Source organism: Pecten maximus, chromosome 1 (assembly GCF_902652985.1).
Source record: "Pecten maximus chromosome 1, xPecMax1.1, whole genome shotgun sequence".
Taxonomy (NCBI): domain Eukaryota; kingdom Metazoa; phylum Mollusca; class Bivalvia; order Pectinida; family Pectinidae; genus Pecten; species Pecten maximus.
This window is the reverse complement of record NC_047015.1, coordinates 44,960,874-44,980,780: the sequence shown is the minus strand read 5'-3', so window position 1 is coordinate 44,980,780 and position 19,907 is coordinate 44,960,874. Positions and strand designations below refer to the sequence as shown.

Genomic DNA, 19,907 nt, shown 5'->3' with positions numbered 1-19,907 from the left:
AATGTGATAATATAGTGTGATAATGTAATGTAATAATGTAATGTGATAATGTAACGTGATAATAAAGTGTGATAATGTAATGTGATAATGTAATGTGATAATGTAATGTGATAATATAGTGTGATAATGTAATGTGATAATGTAATGTGATAATGTAGTGTGATAATGTAATGTGATAATGTAATGCGATAATGTAATGTAATAATGTAGTGTGATAATGTAATGTGATAATGTAATGTGATAATGTAGTGTGATAATGTAATGTGATAATGTAGTGTGATAATGTAATGTGATGTGATAATGTAATGTGATAATATAGTGTGATAATGTAATGTAATGTGATAATGTAATGCAATGTGATAATGTAATGTAATGTGATAGTGTAATGTGATAGTGTAATGTGATTATGTAATGGGATTATGTAATGGGATTATGTAATGTGATAATGTAATGTGATTATGTAATGTGATAATGTAATGTGATGTGATAATGTAATGTAATGTGATAGTGTAATGTGATAATGTAATGTGATGTGATATTGTAATGTGATAATATAGTGTGATAATGTAATGTAATGTGATAATGTAATGTAATAATGTAATGTGATGTGATATTGTAATGTGATAATATAGTGTGATAATGTAATGTGATGTGATAATGTAATGTAATGTGATAGTGTAATGTGATAATGTAATGTGATGTGATATTGTAATGTGATAATATAGTGTGATAATGTAATGTAATGTGATAGTGTAATGTGATATTGTAATGTGATAATATAGTGTGATAATGTAATGTAATGTGATAATATAGTGTGATAATGTAATGTAATAATGTAGTGTGATAATGTAGTGTGATAATGTAGTGTGATAATGTAATGTGATGTGATTATGTAATGTGATAATGTAATTGTAGGTAAATGTAATGTGAAATGTCCCTCTACACTATATATGATGTGAGTGTTGTGTCTGTATATAGTTATAGGTACTCCGGCTTTCCTCCACCTCCAAAACTTGGCACGTCCTTAAATGACCCTGGCTGTTAATAGGACGTTGAACAAAAACAAACCAAACCAAACTATATAGTTTGTGTCGTTTTTGTTTGCACTATATATTATACACTGTACTGATGAACCAAATGCTTCAAAGTAACAGAGAACTGAACTGAAGGTGACGGGTAGTAGGTATTACCTATGGTGTTCCGTTAGGGCCGAATTTCCAATATCGCTCCTTCGACCTAAACGCGAAGGAGAGAAAACACGATGGCGAAGGAGCGAAAACACGATGGCCATCGTATTTTCGCTCCTTCGCCATCGTGTTTTTCGAATTTCCAATATCGCTCTTAACGCGAAGGAGCGAAAACACGATGGCGAAGGAGCGAAAACACGGCCGTTTAGAGCGAAGGAGAGGAGGAGCGATATTGGAAATTCGGCCCTAAAGGAACACCATAGATGATACCGTATATATAAGATATATATATAAGATATCATATAAAAAAATATATATCTCAAAAAAGATATAAAGTATCTTATAAAGTATATGAGATATCTTATATGTAATCCCTGGATCAACATTGCTCCGTGAATAAATGACAACTTGGCTTGCCATACCTTTTTCTCCTCATAGTCCATTGTCATTTCTCGACAGGACGTTATACATTGCCTCGAAGACAAGAAAGCCGCTGGTCCTGACCTTGTAAGTCCTCGTTTAATTAAGGAACCTGTCGACGTCCTATGTAATCCATTACAAAACTTGTTCAATCTTTCTCTCACTACATGTATATTTCCGTCATCTTATGAAAATAACTCATGTCACCCTAGTATTCAAAGAAGATCCATCTGTTTTAAGCAACTATCGTCCTATATCCCTACTGCCAATTGTTGGGAAAATGATGGAACTTTGTGAATATAATATGTCTACAACTATCTAATTAGCAAATCTTTTTTACCGCCCTATCAGTCTGGCTTCAGATCCGGCGGTTCCACTATAAATCAACTCATATTTATTTCTTGTAAAGAAGTCAGAATGGTCGTCTGTGATATCAGCAAGGTGTTTGACCGTGTTTGGCATCGAAGCCTTCTTTCTAAAATAAGTTCGTTCGGTATCACAGGAAATATTTTCGCTTGGTTTACAGACTACTTAAACAATCGCTGTCAGCGTGTTGCTATAAATGGCAAGCAATCCTACTTAGCATACATTACAGCAGGAGTTCCCCAGGGATCAATCTTAGGTCCATTACTTTTTTAATATTCATAAACGACATTGTACAAGACATCAATTGCAAAATAAAACTATTCGCTGACGATGCACCTCTATATGTCGAAGTGGAATCGCCGAATCTGACGGCCAACCTTTTGAATGATAATCTGACAAAAATTCACGAGTGGTCTAAAACATGGCTTGTAAATTTTAACCCTAACAAAACTGTAAAAATGACAGTAAGGAAGAAACTTGAAAAACCGATTCACCCCTCTTTATTTATGATCAACATTTCATTAATGGAAGTCACGTGGCACAAACACCTCAGTATCACTAACTCAGCCATAGGTGCTTAGCACGTTTACAAGTCCAAGACCGATTATAGACTAATATAATAATACCTGCTCGCCACAATATACATTCCTATAATACCAGAGGAGCTAATAATTTCTGTCAAGTAAACTGTCGAACTAATCTCTATAAAGATTCTGTCTTGCCCTCTTCAGTTGATTTATGGAACGCACTACAGATGACATTAAATACAATCCTTCAATTACTAACCTTAAAGTGTACCCTGAACGAAAAATCATATTTAAACATGTTATTGGTATTGGTTAATAAACAAGAATGCAGAAAACCGCATCAAAATCGGCCGACCCATTACCGAGTTATTGTGATTTTTCTCGAAAACACACCTGAAGCTCAAAGCCGAATACCTCGTTTTGGTGACCTTTGACCTGTGACGTCACAGGTTGAACACGATCGGAGCCGCCATATAGGAAATATATAGAAACAAACGTGAACACGTGTCTGTAATTAATGCGAATAAGACAACAAAAATGAAAGTGCTGAATAAACTCTCTGAGTTATATTTGTGAATTAGTTAATAGCAAGTGCTACTGAAACCAGGGACATATAATTTTCTTTTTAAACGGTGCCATATATAACATGAAGTATCTCACTAATTTTCTCTCATAACGAGCCATATACAACATGTAACATCTTACTAATTTTCTATTATAACGGGCCAAATACAACGTGTATCATCTTACTAATTTTCTATTATAACGGGCCAAATACAACGTGTATCATCTTATTTATTTTCTATTATAACAGGTATATTAAAATATTGTATTTGTATTTTTTATTTTAACGGTTCGTTGTAACATGTATGACATTTGAATAACGGGCCGTTTATAACGACTTACATCATATAGCCTTTATTATGGGGGCATGACAGGTTTGTTACATAATGTACCAGTATTGATTTCGGTTATAATACTTCTAGTAATACAAGTTTAAAATGCAATTCATTGAAGATGTGAAAAAAATGCTAATCATTTTGATATTTTTATTAGCCAAAACAGAAATTATACCGTCATTTGTGATTTTTGGGTAATTGTCCGCAATTGATAAAACGTGTCCATGAAAGATCAGTAACTCCCAGACAAGATTCATAGAGTAAATTTTCAACATCATGGGTATATATATGTATGAAGTAATTTAGGTTAATTATTCTATAGACAAACCTTTGAGATATGATTTTTTTCGTTTGTATGGAAAACGAAACTCACTGAATTCCAAAAATAATGTGTTTGATTTCAACAACTTGAAAATGTATTCCCTATAGTATAAACGCAATTCTAATAAAATTCAAGCTCAATTTATGTACAACCTGTAAAAGCATGTCTTCGGAACTCCTTTGAAATGCACAGAAACCAAACGCGTGAACTCACAAGCAATTATCGGCGTGTGCCGATTAGAACACCCGAAATCACGGACACCTGTGGTGCAGTGACAGGTATGACGAGCTTGTGGACCGTAATTTCACACCTGGTAATTGTTTAGCGGTATACCAGAGACATATATACACTGGTATTCATACGGGAGAGAGATTTAGTATACTGTAGATCATGATGATTATAATATATTACTTTCTAAATTAAGTGTCCTTCATGACTAAAGCGGATTTTGTATAGAATATAACGCATAAATTTACTGTACGTGTGTTCGTCTTTTCTCACAAACCAGAGCATCCAGAACTGTTGTAATGTTGGTATGTTTATTTGAATATTAATTTGCGAATGAAATGGCACATTATTTTAGTTAAAAATGTTGACATTTATTGGTGATTGACCGATTATTGCACCAGTCTGTGTTAACCAAGCGGTCATTTTCAGAGTCAATTTCACGATGTTATTTTTTTTTTAACTCAAACTGGCCACCATACCAGTCACTCTGTTCAACCTGTGACGTCATAGACTGAAGAGTTCCAAATCAGCGTGACTGACCGATACGCTGATTAGCAGTCGACCGACAGGTGCAAATCGCGTACTTCGATGTGCGATATCTCGGCACTCGGCCAACCGATTTTGATGCGGTTTGCGACATTCTTCTTTGGTGGTTACTAAGAATAACATATTTGATTACCGTTTTTCGTTCAGGGTACACTTTAAGAAATTCCTAAATACCGAGGGTAGTATTGTTCCCTCTCATCATTATAACTGCAGATGTTGACACGGACAGATCCATAATGCACGACTTAGGATTTAATTGCAGCTCCTTAGATAGTCACTTGTACACACGTAACTTAGTCAATAGTCCTGTGTTCTTGTTATCAGTCTGCTGAAACTACAGAGCATTTCTTCGTCATCGTGTATATCCAATATATTGTGATATCTGCTAATCTCCCTAATTCGAAGGAAAACTCTATTATTATCAATATAAAATTGTATTGTTAATTTTAACTTGTAAAATATCCAGATTGCAGAATGAGAAAGTTAGGTGTGGTTATTTTTGATTTCCTATTTGATTTTATTAAATTGAAAATAGTCCATCAAACTCTTATTATGTGTCTTGCTTTGTGGGAAATGTGCCATGACAAGCAAGTTTCCAATGCCAGTGAGCATCATTATTTCACTTCACTAAATTCAGAACACAAGTACAAACACATGATTTAAATATTTATTCACAGAATCGCAAGGATTTGGTGAAGGCAATTTCAAAATATCAGGTACATTTTCATTATAAATGCAATTACACTGTTTCTCAATGAATCTTCCTTATTTATAAAGATTCACATTGACCAAATTTACCTGGATCAACCGTTGTAATTGGCTGAACCCAAAATAAATGATATGTTGAGGTTAACACTGATTTCAGGGGGAATTTCTGATTGTGAGGTCTAGTGACATGTTGATTGTACACATGAGAAGGAAACAAGAGATCTATTGGGAGTTTGCACCTATAAACTTTTCCGATATTGCCATCATCTGAATCAATTCATCCAGAAAATCAGTTTTGATTTCATCATCGCTAATTCAAATTATAATTAAAATAAGAAAGAACACAATCAAGAACAATGGAAAAAATTCAAATGAAAGGAACTGGTAAATTCCACTTTAGACCAAATTGAATGAAGTTGTACAAAGGATGCCAAAAACCATCAATATCCTGACTTTCATCAGATACTTCTTTTCTCACAATGTCCATCCAAGATACCCTTTTCTCACAATGTTCATCCAAGATACCTGTAACAGCAATCCTGTTTTTAGCACATTCAATACTTGACTAGAATAAAGTTAAAATATAAAAAAAAAAATTGCAATTGTAAAAGAATTTTGTACCATAACTTCATAAAAAGGACATAATTCAAATGAAAATCATCAAAATGAAAAATAAATTGTTAACTACTTGTGCACAATTGTTTAGGCACCATTCATTAAGATTGCTTGAACAGTATGCAGCACATCATTAAAGGGGATATAACTTTTCCAGCAATATTACCTCTGACAAACTCTTCATCTACAGACGGATGGACAGACAGACAGTGACTCCAGTTTAACCCCAAACTTACATCTACAGATGGATGGAAAGATGGACAGCAATTCTAGTTTAACCCCCTAACATACATCTTCAGACCGATGGAAAGATGGACAGCAATTCTAGTTTAACCCCCTAACTTGCATCTATAGATGGATGGACAGCAATTCTAGCTTAACCCCCTAACTTACATCTTCAGACGGATGGAAAGATGGACAGCAATTCTAGTTTAACCCCCTAACTTACATCTGTAGATGGATGGAAAGTAATTCCAGTTTAACCCCCTAACTTACATCTTCAGACCGATGGAAAGTTGAACCCCCTAACATACATCTTCAGACCGATGGAAAGATGGACAGCAATTCCAGTTTAACCCCCTAACTTACATCTTCAGACCGATGGAAAGTTTAACCCCCTAACATACATCTTCAGATGGATGGAAAGATGGACAGCAATTCTAGTTTAACCCCTTAACTTACATCTTCAGACCGATGGAAAGTTTAACCCCCTAACTTACATCTTCAGACGGATGGAAAGATGGACAGCAATTCCAGTTTAACCACCATCAAGTGGGTTTGATAACACAAGTTATATATAACAGTAATATTTTGATTAAGTTAACGTCTTCAAGACAAGCTGATATTTTGTCTTTAATTATAAAAGCAATTGACTAAAATTTGCCAAAAATTTTGAAAATTGATATTTCACTTTTTTGTATGATGAAGAATTGAAAAATAACTTTAAATTAAAAAGATAAAAAATGGCCACCTAAAATAATTTCATAACAGATGAACCTGATACAAATTACTCAAACATCCTCGCATTTACTTTTGATGTCATCATCTCCTACAATTACGCTTTTTATTGTACATTAAAATTAGTTATTTACATTGCAATATTCAGTCATGATTCAACTGTCTTGTAATTTATACAAATCCAACATGTTCAACAATATGATTTTCTCAATGGACATTTAATTTGCAAGTACAACACATTATAAATACATTTCTGGCCAGTATTACAGTAGAAACTGGTACCTTATCTCAAAGACTGAGAAATATATCATATAAATGAGGAATTACTCTAAAGCACTTCATTCTTTTACACATTCATGCTATCATGACAAACACAACCATGTGCAGATATGTTTGAAATAGACTTGTGTCATATAACCCCGAGGTTTACAGTATGACAACAGTGACCGCACTACTTCCTCAGAATCTGGTTCAGTCGAGTCATATAACCCCGAGGTTTACAGTATGACAACAGTGACCGCACTACTTCCTCAGAATCTGGTTCAGTCGAGCAGCTGTGGGGAAAACACCAGCTGAAACAAGAAGGAATGAAATGGCCATTGATTATATCACTATTACATTATTCTGTATATAATCATGTTCATGACTACATAATGTATAGTTTTGGTGTAACTAAGATATTCTGTATATAATCATGTTTATGAGTACATACCCGGTAATGTATAGTTTCAGTGTAAATAAGATATTCTATATATAATCATGTTTATGAGTAAATAATGTGTAGTTTCAGTGTAACTAAAATATTCTGTATTTAATTATGTTACGAGTACATAATGTATAGTTTCAGTGTAAATAAGATATTCTATATATAATCATGTTTATGAGTACATAATGTATGGTTTCAGTGTAACTAAAATATTCTGTATTTAATTATGTTACGAGTACATAATGTATAGTTTCAGTGTAAATAAGAACATAATTTTGATAGATCAACACAAACAATATTTTTATACCACACTTACTGCCGTTGAACCCTATCTGTGGATGATGAAAGTATAACACTATTGTGAACAGTATCAACAGTACATTATTCAAAACAAATAAACCGCAGCTTCAGAGAGTAAAACATTTCCTCATTGGACAGTTTGCTAAAAGCAAAAGCAGGCAGGACTTCAATGCCTTTCAAGGACACAAACTTGTTGTGTGGCTCTGTACAGGCGTTCCCCATGTAGGGAGAATTTGATCTTGCTGTATCCAAAGTTCTGTCGTTATTTTGATCAATGTTGATATTGTGAAAATAAATCATGTGCTGAAGTTGTTTCACTTTGCAGTGCTGTCAAAACTTTAAAATTCAAACTTCACATTCTTCAAGTACAGCCAATCACTGCCACCGTAACAACGTGATTACAGATAACTATTTTTTGTGGATAAATTCAATACAAACACTTTTCTCCTCACAGTCCACTATTGATGACACTTATATTGACCCCCCTGTGCTAAACACGTTTCATACTGGCATATTTTCTGACATCATTATTTCTCAACAGGACGTTCTCGATGCACTTGACACTTGTTAAGGTAGTGAAGTACATTCATTGTTCAGATAGGGTTCAACGGCAGTAACAACATTTGTTGTTCACAGTTAGGGTTCAACGGCAGTAACAACATTTGTTGTTCACCGTTAGGGTTCAACGGCAGTAACAACATTTGTTGTTCACAGTTCAACGGCAGTAACAACGTTTGTTGTTCACAGTAAGGGTTCAACGGCAGTTACAACATTTATTGTTCACAGTTCAACGGCAGTAACAACATTTATTGTTCACAGTTAGGGTTCCACGGCAGTAACAACATTTGTTGTTCACAGTTAGGGTTCAACGGCAGTAACAACATTTGTTGTTCACAGTTAGGGTTCAACGGCAGTAACAACATTTGTTGTTCACAGTTAGGGTTCAACGGCAGTAACAACATTTATTGTTCACAGTTCAACGGCAGTAACAACATTTGTTGTTCACAGTTCAACGGCAGTAACAACATTTGTTGTTCACAGTTAGGGTTCTACGACAGTAACAACATTTGTTGTTCACAGTTCAACGGCAGTAACAACATTTATTGTTCACAGTTAGGGTTCAATGACAGTAACAACATTTGTTGTTCAGTTTGGGTTCAACGGCAGTAACAACATTTGTTGTTCCCAGTTCAACGGCAGTAACAACATTTGTTGTTCACAGTTCAACGGCAGTAACAACATTTATTGTTCACAGTTAGGGTTCAATGACAGTATCAACATTTGTTGTTCAGTTTGGGTTCAACGGCAGTAACAACATTTGTTGTTCCCAGTTCAACGGCAGCAACAACGTTTGTTGTTCACAGTTAGGGTTCAACGGCAGTAACAACATTTATTGTTCACAGTTCAATGACAGTAACAACATTTGTTGTTCACAGTTAGGGTTCAATGACAGTAACAACATTTGTTGTTCACAGTTCAATGACAGTAACAACATTTGTTGTTCACAGTTAGGGTTCAATGACAGTAACAACATTTGTTGTTCACAGTTCAACAGCAGGAACAACATTTGTTGTTCAAAGTTCAACAGCAGTAACAACATTTGTTGTTCACAGTTCAACAGCAGTAACAACATTTGTTGTTCACAGTTAGGGTTCATCAGCAGTAACAACATTTGTTGTTCACAGTTAGGGTTCAATGACAGTAACAACATTTGTTGTTCACAGTTAGGGTTCAATGGCAGTAACAACATTTGTTGTTCACAGTTAGGGCTCAATGACAGTAACATACTAAAGATGACTTGTCTGCCAAGATTTAACAGACGAAAGAGGTTTTAATATATAGATATCATTACAAATTACTTACGTCGATTAAAACTGATTGGAGCATCAAAGTATGGCAAAGAGGCTGCTGAAGAGACCGGATTGTTAGCTTGGGAACCTGTTAGAAAAACGACAAAAGTTAGTTCAACTACTGCCATGCCATAATAAACATAAAATTATAGTCTATCCACTCACCAGTAGTAAGGTTATTTATGAATATTAACATACTGATATCTCTAATAGAAAGGAAACTTTACCAGGATAAAGTGATAAATCTGATATACAGTGACCATGGCATATATTAATTGTATTGCAACTAGAGCTGTGTTTCGCCAGGTGGGTAGCGATACAATTCGTATCACAATACAGGGTCACGATACTTTACCTATCACGATATATGAGAAGCTGATGACCTATCAGATATCTGGTATCCATTGTACAGTAGTCATGTTTTGTTTGTGGTACTTTCCAGAATATTTCATTCTTTGTCTACATTTGTTACAAAAAACATACATTTTGTCCCTTTCCCTTAAAGCGTTCTTGAATTTAGATAATTTGGATTTGAAAGAACTCCAACAGGCAGATGTATAAGCCAGAGGAACGACCTTGTCAGCCATGTTGTTTACTACAAAAGGTAAGCTAATATTGGTCAAGGGAGACAACTACAAAATTTTCAAGTACTCTGATACAAATCAAGGATAGACGATGCATCACTCTGTGATCCAATACATAGATGCATCAGTGAATCGTTACACCACTAATTGCAATATCATATAACTCAATGATCCTATGCATGGTCAATCTTTAACGCATGCATTCCAGTATTCTGCCATAAGGAGTGTACTCTGTTTTAATTAATAAATCAGCTGTTGGTAAGTTATTTGTCATAAGAGTAATTTGACTCAATTCAAAACGTGAATGTGGTAATGAAAATTTTTGTTGTGACGAATCAAATTGAACGATTCTCCATAAGATACACTTAAATCTTGTTCATACAAGACTAATCAACACATCCTACCAACTATATGGGCCCCTGGTCCAGCCAGGGTATCCATCTGTCTACTCATACTCCCAGCAGGCCGGTCCGAGGAGGTGGGAAACAGACTTGGGTGAGAACTTACAGGAGGCTTGTTGAATCGATCACCCTCACCTGTAACAGATTTCATTGCAGAATATCTCATTGTTCAGATCTAAGATACAATAGGAGTTTTGCGGCAGGCAAAGCCTATAGAAGCCCTCTTGTGTTAAATATCAAAGATAAAACATTATCAAAGCAAGTGTGAACATTTGGCATCAACAGCTTCAGCAAAATTATTGCAACTTGTACAAAATTTAAAAGAATCGTGCCCCTTACACTGAACTGATTATAACTAAACAATATTGTATGCAGCAGGCATGCAGAAACAATTTGTGTTGACAGTAATTTAGCATAATTTTAGTTTAGAGTATTTTACTCACAGGATGATATTTATAAGATTTGATCGACTTATTTAAGTCTGTATTTGACTCACGGGGTGATATTTATAAGATTCATGCGACTAATTTAAGTCTTTCACGAGCCTCATGTATATCAATTAAAACATATATACAGCAAATTCAAAGTATAAAAGAGTAAGACCATCACTTTTTAAGTATATTTTATGTTACAAACTTTTGTATTATTTTTAGACACAAATGAGGTCTATAAGGAAATGGCTAGATCTAAAGGACATCTGTACGAATGAGTATCAGGGTATTTCACTGACCCGTGCTCTCTGGAATGTCGAGACCAGGGATACTGGACTCGGCACTGCCACTCCTGTATGAGTAGTGTGAGGGGAGGTGAGGCTTGGTACTCTCTGCCGTCTTCTTATAGCCAATCACTGTGAATATACAAATGAATGTCTTGATCTATATCATTTTTTATATATCGTACAGCATTCCTAATATTGAAGAAATAGTAGGGAGGGGCATTTGTTGGGACACTTATATACATATCTTGCAGTTTCAGTTATGTTACAATGTTTTACGATGTTTGAGATCCAACTTTGTATCATTATTTCATATCAGTGTTTTTAGGGAACTGAACCTGTAGCTATTACAGGTAGGGGACTAAACCTCTAGGTATTACAGGTAGGGGACTAAACCTCTAGGTATTACAGGTAGGGGACTAAACCTCTAGGTATTACAGGTAGGGGACTAAACCTCTGGGTATAACAGGTAGGGGACTAAACCTCTAGGTATTACAGGTAGGGGACTAAACCTCTAGGTATTACGGGTAGGGGATTAAACCTCTGGGTATTACAGGTAGGGGATTAAACCTCTGGGTATTACAGGTAGGGGATTAAACCTCTGGGTATTACAGGTAGGGGACTAAACCTCTAGGTATTACAGGTAGGGGATTAAACCTCTGGGTATTACAGGTAGGGGACTGATAAAAACACTCTACCATTGAGGAATGACTCATAAGTGTCCTCCATCCCTGTTTGGGTCTTCTGTCCCTGTTCCCTGCCAGGAGTAATGTCCCTTTTTGGCTCTGCTACATAGCGATGTTGACCAACTGTTACATATAAAAAGAAAACTGTGATTCAAAGAATAAGTAAGACACCATTGGCCCTTAACAACCACCTTTACATATGATTGAAATTTTTTGAAATTTTTTTATTTCTTTTTCATGAAATAAACTCAATTTTCACAAAAAGAACAACATAACTAGAATGGAGTTTTGAACTTTAGTATAGAATCTGAAAATGTTATTGAAAGGTTATTTAAGACTATATCGATCAAATATCGTTTTTATGTACATCTGCAAAGAAAAGAAAGTTAATGGCATCTTCCGTTTACTTTATCTTATTCTTGGGGTATTTGTGATATCAAATGTCTATAACATCCTGTTATAAAATTCATTTATAACCTTTTAACATACCAATGCCCAGAGAGTTATCCACTTAGAAACCCGACCTGTGATATAGTAATTATCAACAAAAGCAATTACATCATAAAAAAAACTCTATACAGCTATCAAACTTACATGGCATTTCCTGTGACTTTGATCCTGGTTGACTATGGGTTGTCTGCCCTTGGCTTGGTTGACCTCCTTGGTTCAACTGACTTTCATTATGTTTGACTTGATTAAGGCTATCCTTGAGACCAGATATGAGGTTGTCACCCAAACCAGGCAGCCATTCTTGTAGCTTTTGTACTATGTGAGTAGGAATGGTACCTATAAATGTAAAAATAAATAAAATCTCAAGATGTGATCGATCTTCCAAAACAAAAACTCATGTCCCCCTATAAAAAAAACAAATACCTTTTAAATCAATTCAGCAATGATAATACCAGAGAAAATCGGATCAGAACAACTACCAGTGCAGTATAATATAAATTTAGAAATTAAGTGTTAATTCATTCTACATTAGGCAGAACAAATATAATATCTTTTAAAATCTACATTTTTCAATTATTACTATTATTCTTCAACTATCATAATGTGTTTTTACTGTTTCAGTTAATAGTTTATTTTTCTGTTTAGGAATAGTTGGCCAGATATCTAACAGCAGTTCACCTGTTGGTTCCTTGTAGGATTCCTGTAGTGAACTCAGTGCCCCTGATGTGAAGCGTTTTGATGCAGCAGCCTCACCCTTTGTACTTTGTACACCAGATAAGGATTGCCAGATGGATGATGCTGATGATGATTCAGATGCCGATGGATTATTGGGTTCTATAATTTAGAAGATATATTCATATTTCACCACTTCTAATCTATCACAAAAATATATTTTCTTTTTTACTAAAATACAATATGTTTGCCAAAACAATGCATACATATTAGAGGATTGGCCATGTAATAAGGAATTTATTTAACAAAATCAATAAATTACATAAAACATAGCAACAAGTGTAAGATTTTTTTTACTACACGGACTGATATTTATGAAAATATAAGTGAAAACCCTTAAATTAATTCCTTTAATTTCGATTTCATCGTCGGATACAAACGGTTGATTGCACTACATATGCTACCCTACAAAAAGCAAATTAGTACAATAAACTGTAGGTATCCGGCGAGGTTTCGACTCGGGCATTATGTTTTTTTCTACAGAGACAGTTTTGTGATGTTGTATTGGTATTGTGACATCATCAATTATCTATGATGTCACAACAGTGTTATTACACGTGTCTTACAATATTTGTGACATGGCCATATCATATGGTAGAATGGTCCAGTTATGCGTTAAAGATATTGAAACATCAAAATATTGTTAAACGGTTTTAAGATCGAAGATATTGGACTTGGTGACTTTTTAATTATTACAAATTACTATACTGCAGTATTTTCTTGGTCCTGTAGGGATTCTTTTCCTGAAAGTTGATTTTGGCAGATTTTTTTTTTCTGTTACCATCCAACTATCTATGATCATAAAACTCAGATAATAAATTCCTTGTGTAAATTGCTAAATAGTATCATCCAGTAAGTGCAGAAAATTCTATGAAGTAACACATATTGATTTAAACTTTGAAATATTTCTGAACAGTTTTCAAAGAAGGAGTATACTGATTTATTAATTAAACTGTACATACTTTTCTTTAGAATTCCTTTAAGAACTGGTGGTTTGTTTGTACCAGGTTGCCCTGTATTACTCTGTGGCAGGTTTGATGATGAACCTACAACAAATTAAATCAATTATCAATCACATTTAATACAATGTTATTTTAGACCATGTACTGATGCCATGTGACTTTATAATCAGAATCGCAATGCTAATTTCCAGACTTATTACTGAATGCTTGAAACATCAGATTCGGATGTGTAACTGTATTACAATATGATTTATACTGACTGTAAATGACATTATCATCATAAATCAATGGTTTTGAAATTGATGTTTTTACTAACCTTGACTCCCAGACCTGCTGGTTGTGCTTCTATGTGGACTTGGTTCACTGAATGTGTTGGGTGGGGGCATCAAGGACTTATCCTCACTTCCTTGCTGTTTAGACCCCAAATTGGACTGCTGTATTCCAGAACACCTCGGCTGACCTAGCTCAGAGCTTGTCTGGTTTCGTGTCTGATCAGGGGCAGTGCTCGTCTGGTTTCGTATCTGAGCAAGTCCAGAGTTTATCTGGTTTCCAATCTGACCAGGTCCAGAGCTTGTTTGATTCCCAAACTGACTTGGTCCAGAGCTCGTTTGGACTCCAATCTGACCCATCGCAGAGTTTGTCTGATTTCTAATCTGACCAAGTCCAGAGTTTATCTGGTTTCCAATCTGACCAGGTCCAGAGCTTATTTGATTTCCAAACTGACCTGGTCCAGAACTTGTCTGGTTTCCAAGCTGACCAGGTCCAGAGTTTGGCAACTGGTTTCCATATGGACCAGGCCCCATATTAAGCGTTTGATTCCCATACTGACCAGGTCCAGAGCTTGGTTGCTGATTTCCATAAGGCCCGGATATGGGTGGTATATTCCCATAAGGTCCAACATTTTGTGGCAAATTCCCAGAAGACATAGAATTAGGTGGTAGCATATTATTACCAAACTGGCTAGGACCAAGGTTGCCATACTGGTTGGCTGCCAACACAGGCGGATTGTTGTATGGGTTTCCAGTATTACCAAATTGGTTTCCAACTTGGTTGATGTTGGGTGGTGGTATATTAGGAGGAAACTGGTTTCCAAACTGGCCAACATTAGGTGGTGGTAAATTGTTACCATACTGATTTGGGCCAAAGTTGGACACCTGCAAATTGGTTCCACCTATTTGACCATCAGGGCCCCCAGGAACTGTGGGATCCTTGCTGTTGACCTCTGTGCAAGCCTCCCGGAGACCTGGATCTTTTAGATCTATGGTCTGGTGATCTTCTGTACCTTGAATCAGGAGAAAATGACCTTCTTGACCTTGGATCTGGAGACCGAGACCTTCTGAGCCTTGGGTCTGGTGACCGTGACCTTCTTAACCTTGGGTCTGGTGACCGTGACCTGAATCTTTGGTCTGGTGACCGTGACCTTCTTAACCTTGGGTCTGGTGACCTTGATCTCCTTAATCTTTGGTCTGGTGACCTTGATCTTCTTAATCTTGGGTCTGGTGACCTTGATCTTCTCAATCTTGGGTCTGGTGACCTTGATCTTCTCAATCTTGGGTCTGGTGACCTTGATCTTCTCAATCTTGTGTCTGGTGACCTTGACCTTAATCTTGGGTCTGGTGACCTCCTTAACCTTGGTGAAATTGATCTGGAATGCCTCTGGTTGTGATATCTTATTGGAGATCTTGACCTTGCTCTTCCATAAGGAGGCGGTGAGTTGTATCCCCTTGGTGAAAGCTGTGTAGAAGATGAAATATTTGGATATCGGACAGGTGATCGGCTAATGCACATCTCTTGTGAATGCTGACTTCTGTTACTGTAAGGACTCGGTGAACGTCTAGAATGGCGGTTATAAGAATATGGAGATAGGTTACCTGGATTATCATATGGATGTGAAGGATATCGAGACCCCATACTACGCTCTGGGGACCATTTATCTGAACCTCTCATATGATGGTCAGGAGAGTGGGTTGACCTGCCTGACGAACCGTAATGACCAGGTGAATGCCTTGAACGGGATAGATATTGATCTGCTGAACGTAATTCACTAGGGGGAGACTTATTCCTGTAGTGATCTGGGGACTTTCCAGACTTAAGCATACGATCTGAAGACATTCTAGATCTGTCTAAGGAATTCCCAGGAGAAACCTGGTTACGATAACGATCAGGGGAGTGTCTGGAGCGTTTTTTGTCTCTAGCTAGATCGATTTCGGAAGGCGACTTTCGTCCTGATGACCCCCGGTCTTTATAGTACTCTGGAGACAGTCTTGTTCTGGATGTGTCCTCTTTCCTTCCTCTATCAGGTGACTTCCTACCTGGTGAACGCTTTGATCGGGCAGCAGGAGAGATACGTCTTGGTGACCTTGACCCTGTTGGCATTTTATCAGTTAATGGAGGACGCCTTCCCCTGGTTACCAGTTCAACTGGTGATTCTTTCCTTTCTTTATCAACTCCTTTTTTGTTTCCTTTACTGTTTTCACCACTGTTGTCAAATCTACTTTTCCTCTCCCTTCTACGAGATTTGGGGTCCCCCTTGCCATCCTTAGGCTCTTCTGAAAATACTCTCCGTTTTGTGTCCGTCAATGATAGATTTTTCTCGACTACCTTTCCATGAGATTCCCTACTTTGTCCTTTTGATGATGCTGCAATCTTGGCACTTATTTTGTCCGCCCTGTTTTGAACTTCCCTACTCAACTTAGCATCCTTTATCAAATCTTTCTTCATTTCTTTATCAGCAATCTTTTTGCTGGCATTGCTTTCTTCTTTCTTTTGTAATTTGTTAAAAGGGTCAATGACTTTTCCGAACAGGTTATCAGGTATCTTTGCCTTTTCCTTTTCTTGTTTCTTTTCTGGGGGATCTGTTTTACCAGATACCTTTTCATTAGCAGCAACGAGGCGGCTAACTGGGATAGGTTGTATTTGTTTTGGAGATTCAATTTTCTTCACATTGAAAGCAAGTTTTGGTTGAGGCCCCTTTTTGTTGAAATTTTGATTTTGATTTTTAGACAGAATTTTGTCAAGCTCGTTTGTTGCCTCTTCAGTGCTGTTTTTAGATTGAATGTTTGGTTTTGATGGTGGATTCTGATAGGTTACTGGCTTCCTTTGTATGTAGTAGTCGAGGGACTGGCTGATGGGTACCTGGGGCGGCGGTAATCGGGGGGTAGGCAAAACTTGGCTGAAAGGTGTCTGTGGAGGTGGCACCTGTGGGATGGATATTGCTCTGCTCACTGAAATAAGAAAATAAAACCATTCACTATATACTGAAATTGTGTTCAAACAAAAATAAGAAAAATTATTCAATGGAATCATTTTCTCTATAAATTTCATTTTCAAGAGATTGACTCAACAACACACTTGGTAGTCTGTGACACAAGGAAGTTATGATGTCACAATTAACCAAATTGGATTCAATATTCTGATATTTTTCTCCAACAGAAACAACTCTCTGATAGCAACATACCTTGTGTTGCACTGGGGAACAGTGGCGGGGCTGACCGGATGCCTGGTGGCCTCATTACTGGTAGGTTAGGAAAAGCTGCATGTCCACGCAAATTAGGAGCTTGACTTCCAGCTGAAATAGAACACACACATAATTAACTATCAATAGAATCAGTCTGTAAAATGCATGGTATGGAGTGCAAGAAATTTTACAAAGCCATGATTTTCTTTTGAATTTTTATAATTTTTACAATTGAACTTGGTTTGTTTGGTTTGTTTTTGTTTAACGTCCTATTAACAGCCAGGGTCATTTAAGGACGTGCCAGGTTTTGGAGGTGGAGGAAAGCCGGAGTACCCGGAGAAAAACCACCGGCCTACAGTCAGTACCTGGCAACTGCCCCACGTAGGTTTCGAACTCGCAACCCAGAGGTGGAGGGCTAGTGATAAAGTGTCAGGGACACCTTAACCACTCGGCCACCGCGGCCCCTACAATTGAACTATTACATTACTTTGATAGCATTATATAGGTTATGTACTTACCTTGTTGGAAGGAAGTCACCTGGGGAGGCCTACCCAGCTGAGCAGGTACAAGGCGGCCTGGCTGGGGCCCTCTCTGAATAACCTGCTGGAGTTTGCACTCCCCTAGCTTGTCCTAACAATGGTCCTCGTGGACGAAAATGTGGCTGAGGTCCTCTTACTAACCCCCTTGGAGGCTGTGGTTGAGTCCGAGCTCCTTTTGGAATGTCTATTGCTAACTGAGCCCGAAACCCCATTGGAATACCTGGTTGAGTCGGAGGACCTCTTGGAACACCAAACTGGTTGTTTGGACTTCTTAGGAAAGGTACTTTTGGTGGTGGTGCTGCTGGTTGTTGAGGAATGGTATTATTATCCAGTCCCCCAAGCCCGGGGATGCTTACCGGAACAGAAGGAGGAGGTGTTTGTTTGGATAATTGTTGTGCAGTTATCCGAGCTTGCTGTGCCGCCAACTGGTCCTTCACTACAGACTGTAAAGATGCAGGCAAGTCTTTTGAGGCAACATCTGTCAATGTCTCAATGGCCTTTAACTGGGCTGCCAAGGCTGCACTTGACTCGGAAACAGAGGCTGATCCACTCTCTGACGAAGCTATCAACTGACTGATGGTTGCCTCAACAGCCTTTACTGCTTGTACGGCTGAAGACAGAATTGGGCCTGTTTCTGATGTTGCCGTTGACGATGTGGCTTGTGACGACTTCTGCGACTGGGTCGAAGGAGTTGTACTGGGTGTTGTAGACAATCCTGCTAATGAACATAATTATTGGTTACTGAATAAACAAGACTTATCAGAGGTATAATAGTAAAATTAATATCAATAACATGTTCATTGTTTAAAGTCCAGATCTCATAAATTTAATATATTTCACTTATTTCTTAAGTTATAAATAAATTATATCTCAATTTAGTTACAATACATAATTAGGAATGTCAGCTTTTTGTTTATGTCTTAAGCTTTTTGTTTATGTCTTAGGAGTTAATACAAATTCATTTTTGATATATCTATGAAGTTATTAATAAAGCTGCATGAAGTTGGCCCAACATTCATCATTTGACATACAACATTCATTGAGATTCATATTTGAATGTTTAGCCAGCTGGACATACAACATTCAGCATTCAGAATTGGAATGTTATTCCTGCTAGACATTCAATTTTCAACATTCAGAATCTAAATGTCAAGCTAGCTCAACATACCACATTAAAACATTTTTCTTCTTCAAATTTTCAAATTTTGATTTTGAATGTGGAATGTTGAGAGCTTAATCAGCTTAAGATTAATAAAACTTCTATTTCCAACAAATTTTTGTGTCAAATTTTCAACAAACATTGAAAATTGAAAGAGTGATACAAGGCAACTTTACCCTGTGCCATCTCTAGACAGGCCTTCTTTGCTTCCTTTGCTGCCTTCCTCTCCAAGGCTTTGCGCTTTTCTGCTTTGAATCGGGCCATAGGCGGAGGTTTGACAGGCTGTTGACTATCCTTGGATTCTCCAGACTGCACAGACCCACTAGGATAGAAAAACAAAAACCCACATCACAAACAATTTCAATCTATATAAAATAGTTTATATGCAAAATCATATTTTTCCATGTTGTAATTAGTGATTTTCTATAAATCTTTTATTATGAAATTTATTTCTACAGATTTCCTGAACATCCACTTCTGTATACATTACCTGCAATTCCTCTTCACAACCCACTGAATATGCTTCACACTTAATATTTATGGCTATTTAAATACCTATATAAATATATATTGCTATTTACCTTGTTGTGC

General features: G+C 36.7%; 2 protein-coding genes across 5 annotated transcripts in view; both read right to left on the bottom strand.

The window, feature by feature from the left end:
- Window positions 1–5,148: 5,148 nt before the first annotated feature.
- Window positions 5,149–17,673, bottom strand: LOC117344976. The gene is made up of 13 exons (XM_033907919.1): window positions 17,619–17,673; window positions 16,033–17,385; window positions 15,591–15,895; window positions 14,478–15,480; window positions 14,162–14,245; window positions 13,146–13,301; window positions 12,612–12,803; window positions 12,030–12,140; window positions 11,347–11,463; window positions 10,620–10,751; window positions 9,645–9,719; window positions 7,296–7,347; window positions 5,149–7,197 (listed from the first exon to the last, which is right to left on the bottom strand). The coding sequence occupies exons 1-12, from the start codon at window positions 17,671–17,673 to the stop codon at window positions 7,298–7,300; spliced, it is 3,633 nt and encodes a 1,210-aa protein (XP_033763810.1). The 3' UTR covers window positions 5,149–7,197; window positions 7,296–7,297.
- The window catches only part of LOC117334823 (serine/arginine repetitive matrix protein 1-like), a 36,330-nt gene continuing 34,041 nt past the window's right edge, over window positions 17,619–19,907 (bottom strand). For 2 of the 4 annotated variants that reach the window (XM_033894644.1, XM_033894659.1), the window contains exons 17-19: window positions 19,493–19,638; window positions 18,137–18,875; window positions 17,619–17,729 (exon numbers count right to left, since the gene is read on the bottom strand). In XM_033894644.1, the coding sequence (XP_033750535.1) occupies window positions 18,166–18,875; window positions 19,493–19,638 (856 nt within the window). In that variant the 3' untranslated portion in view covers window positions 17,619–17,729; window positions 18,137–18,165. Of the gene's footprint in view, window positions 17,730–18,136; window positions 18,876–19,492; window positions 19,639–19,907 lie in introns of those variants that run through there. The other 2 variants (XM_033894651.1, XM_033894669.1) reach the window with 2 other exon arrangements.

Excerpts from the sequence above, each read along its gene's own strand:
- LOC117344976 (XM_033907919.1), bottom strand. The coding sequence starts at position 17,673 with ATGAGGCCACCAGGCATCCGGTCAGCCCCGCCACTGTTCCCCAGTGCA. Across the intron at positions 14,246-14,477 it reads CAGCAGGTCTGGGAGTCAAG|GTTCATCATCAAACCTGCCA; the intron begins GTTAGTAAAAAC and ends AATTTGTTGTAG. Across the intron at positions 10,752-11,346 it reads CGACATTCCAGAGAGCACGG|GTGAGGGTGATCGATTCAAC; the intron begins GTCAGTGAAATA and ends AATCTGTTACAG.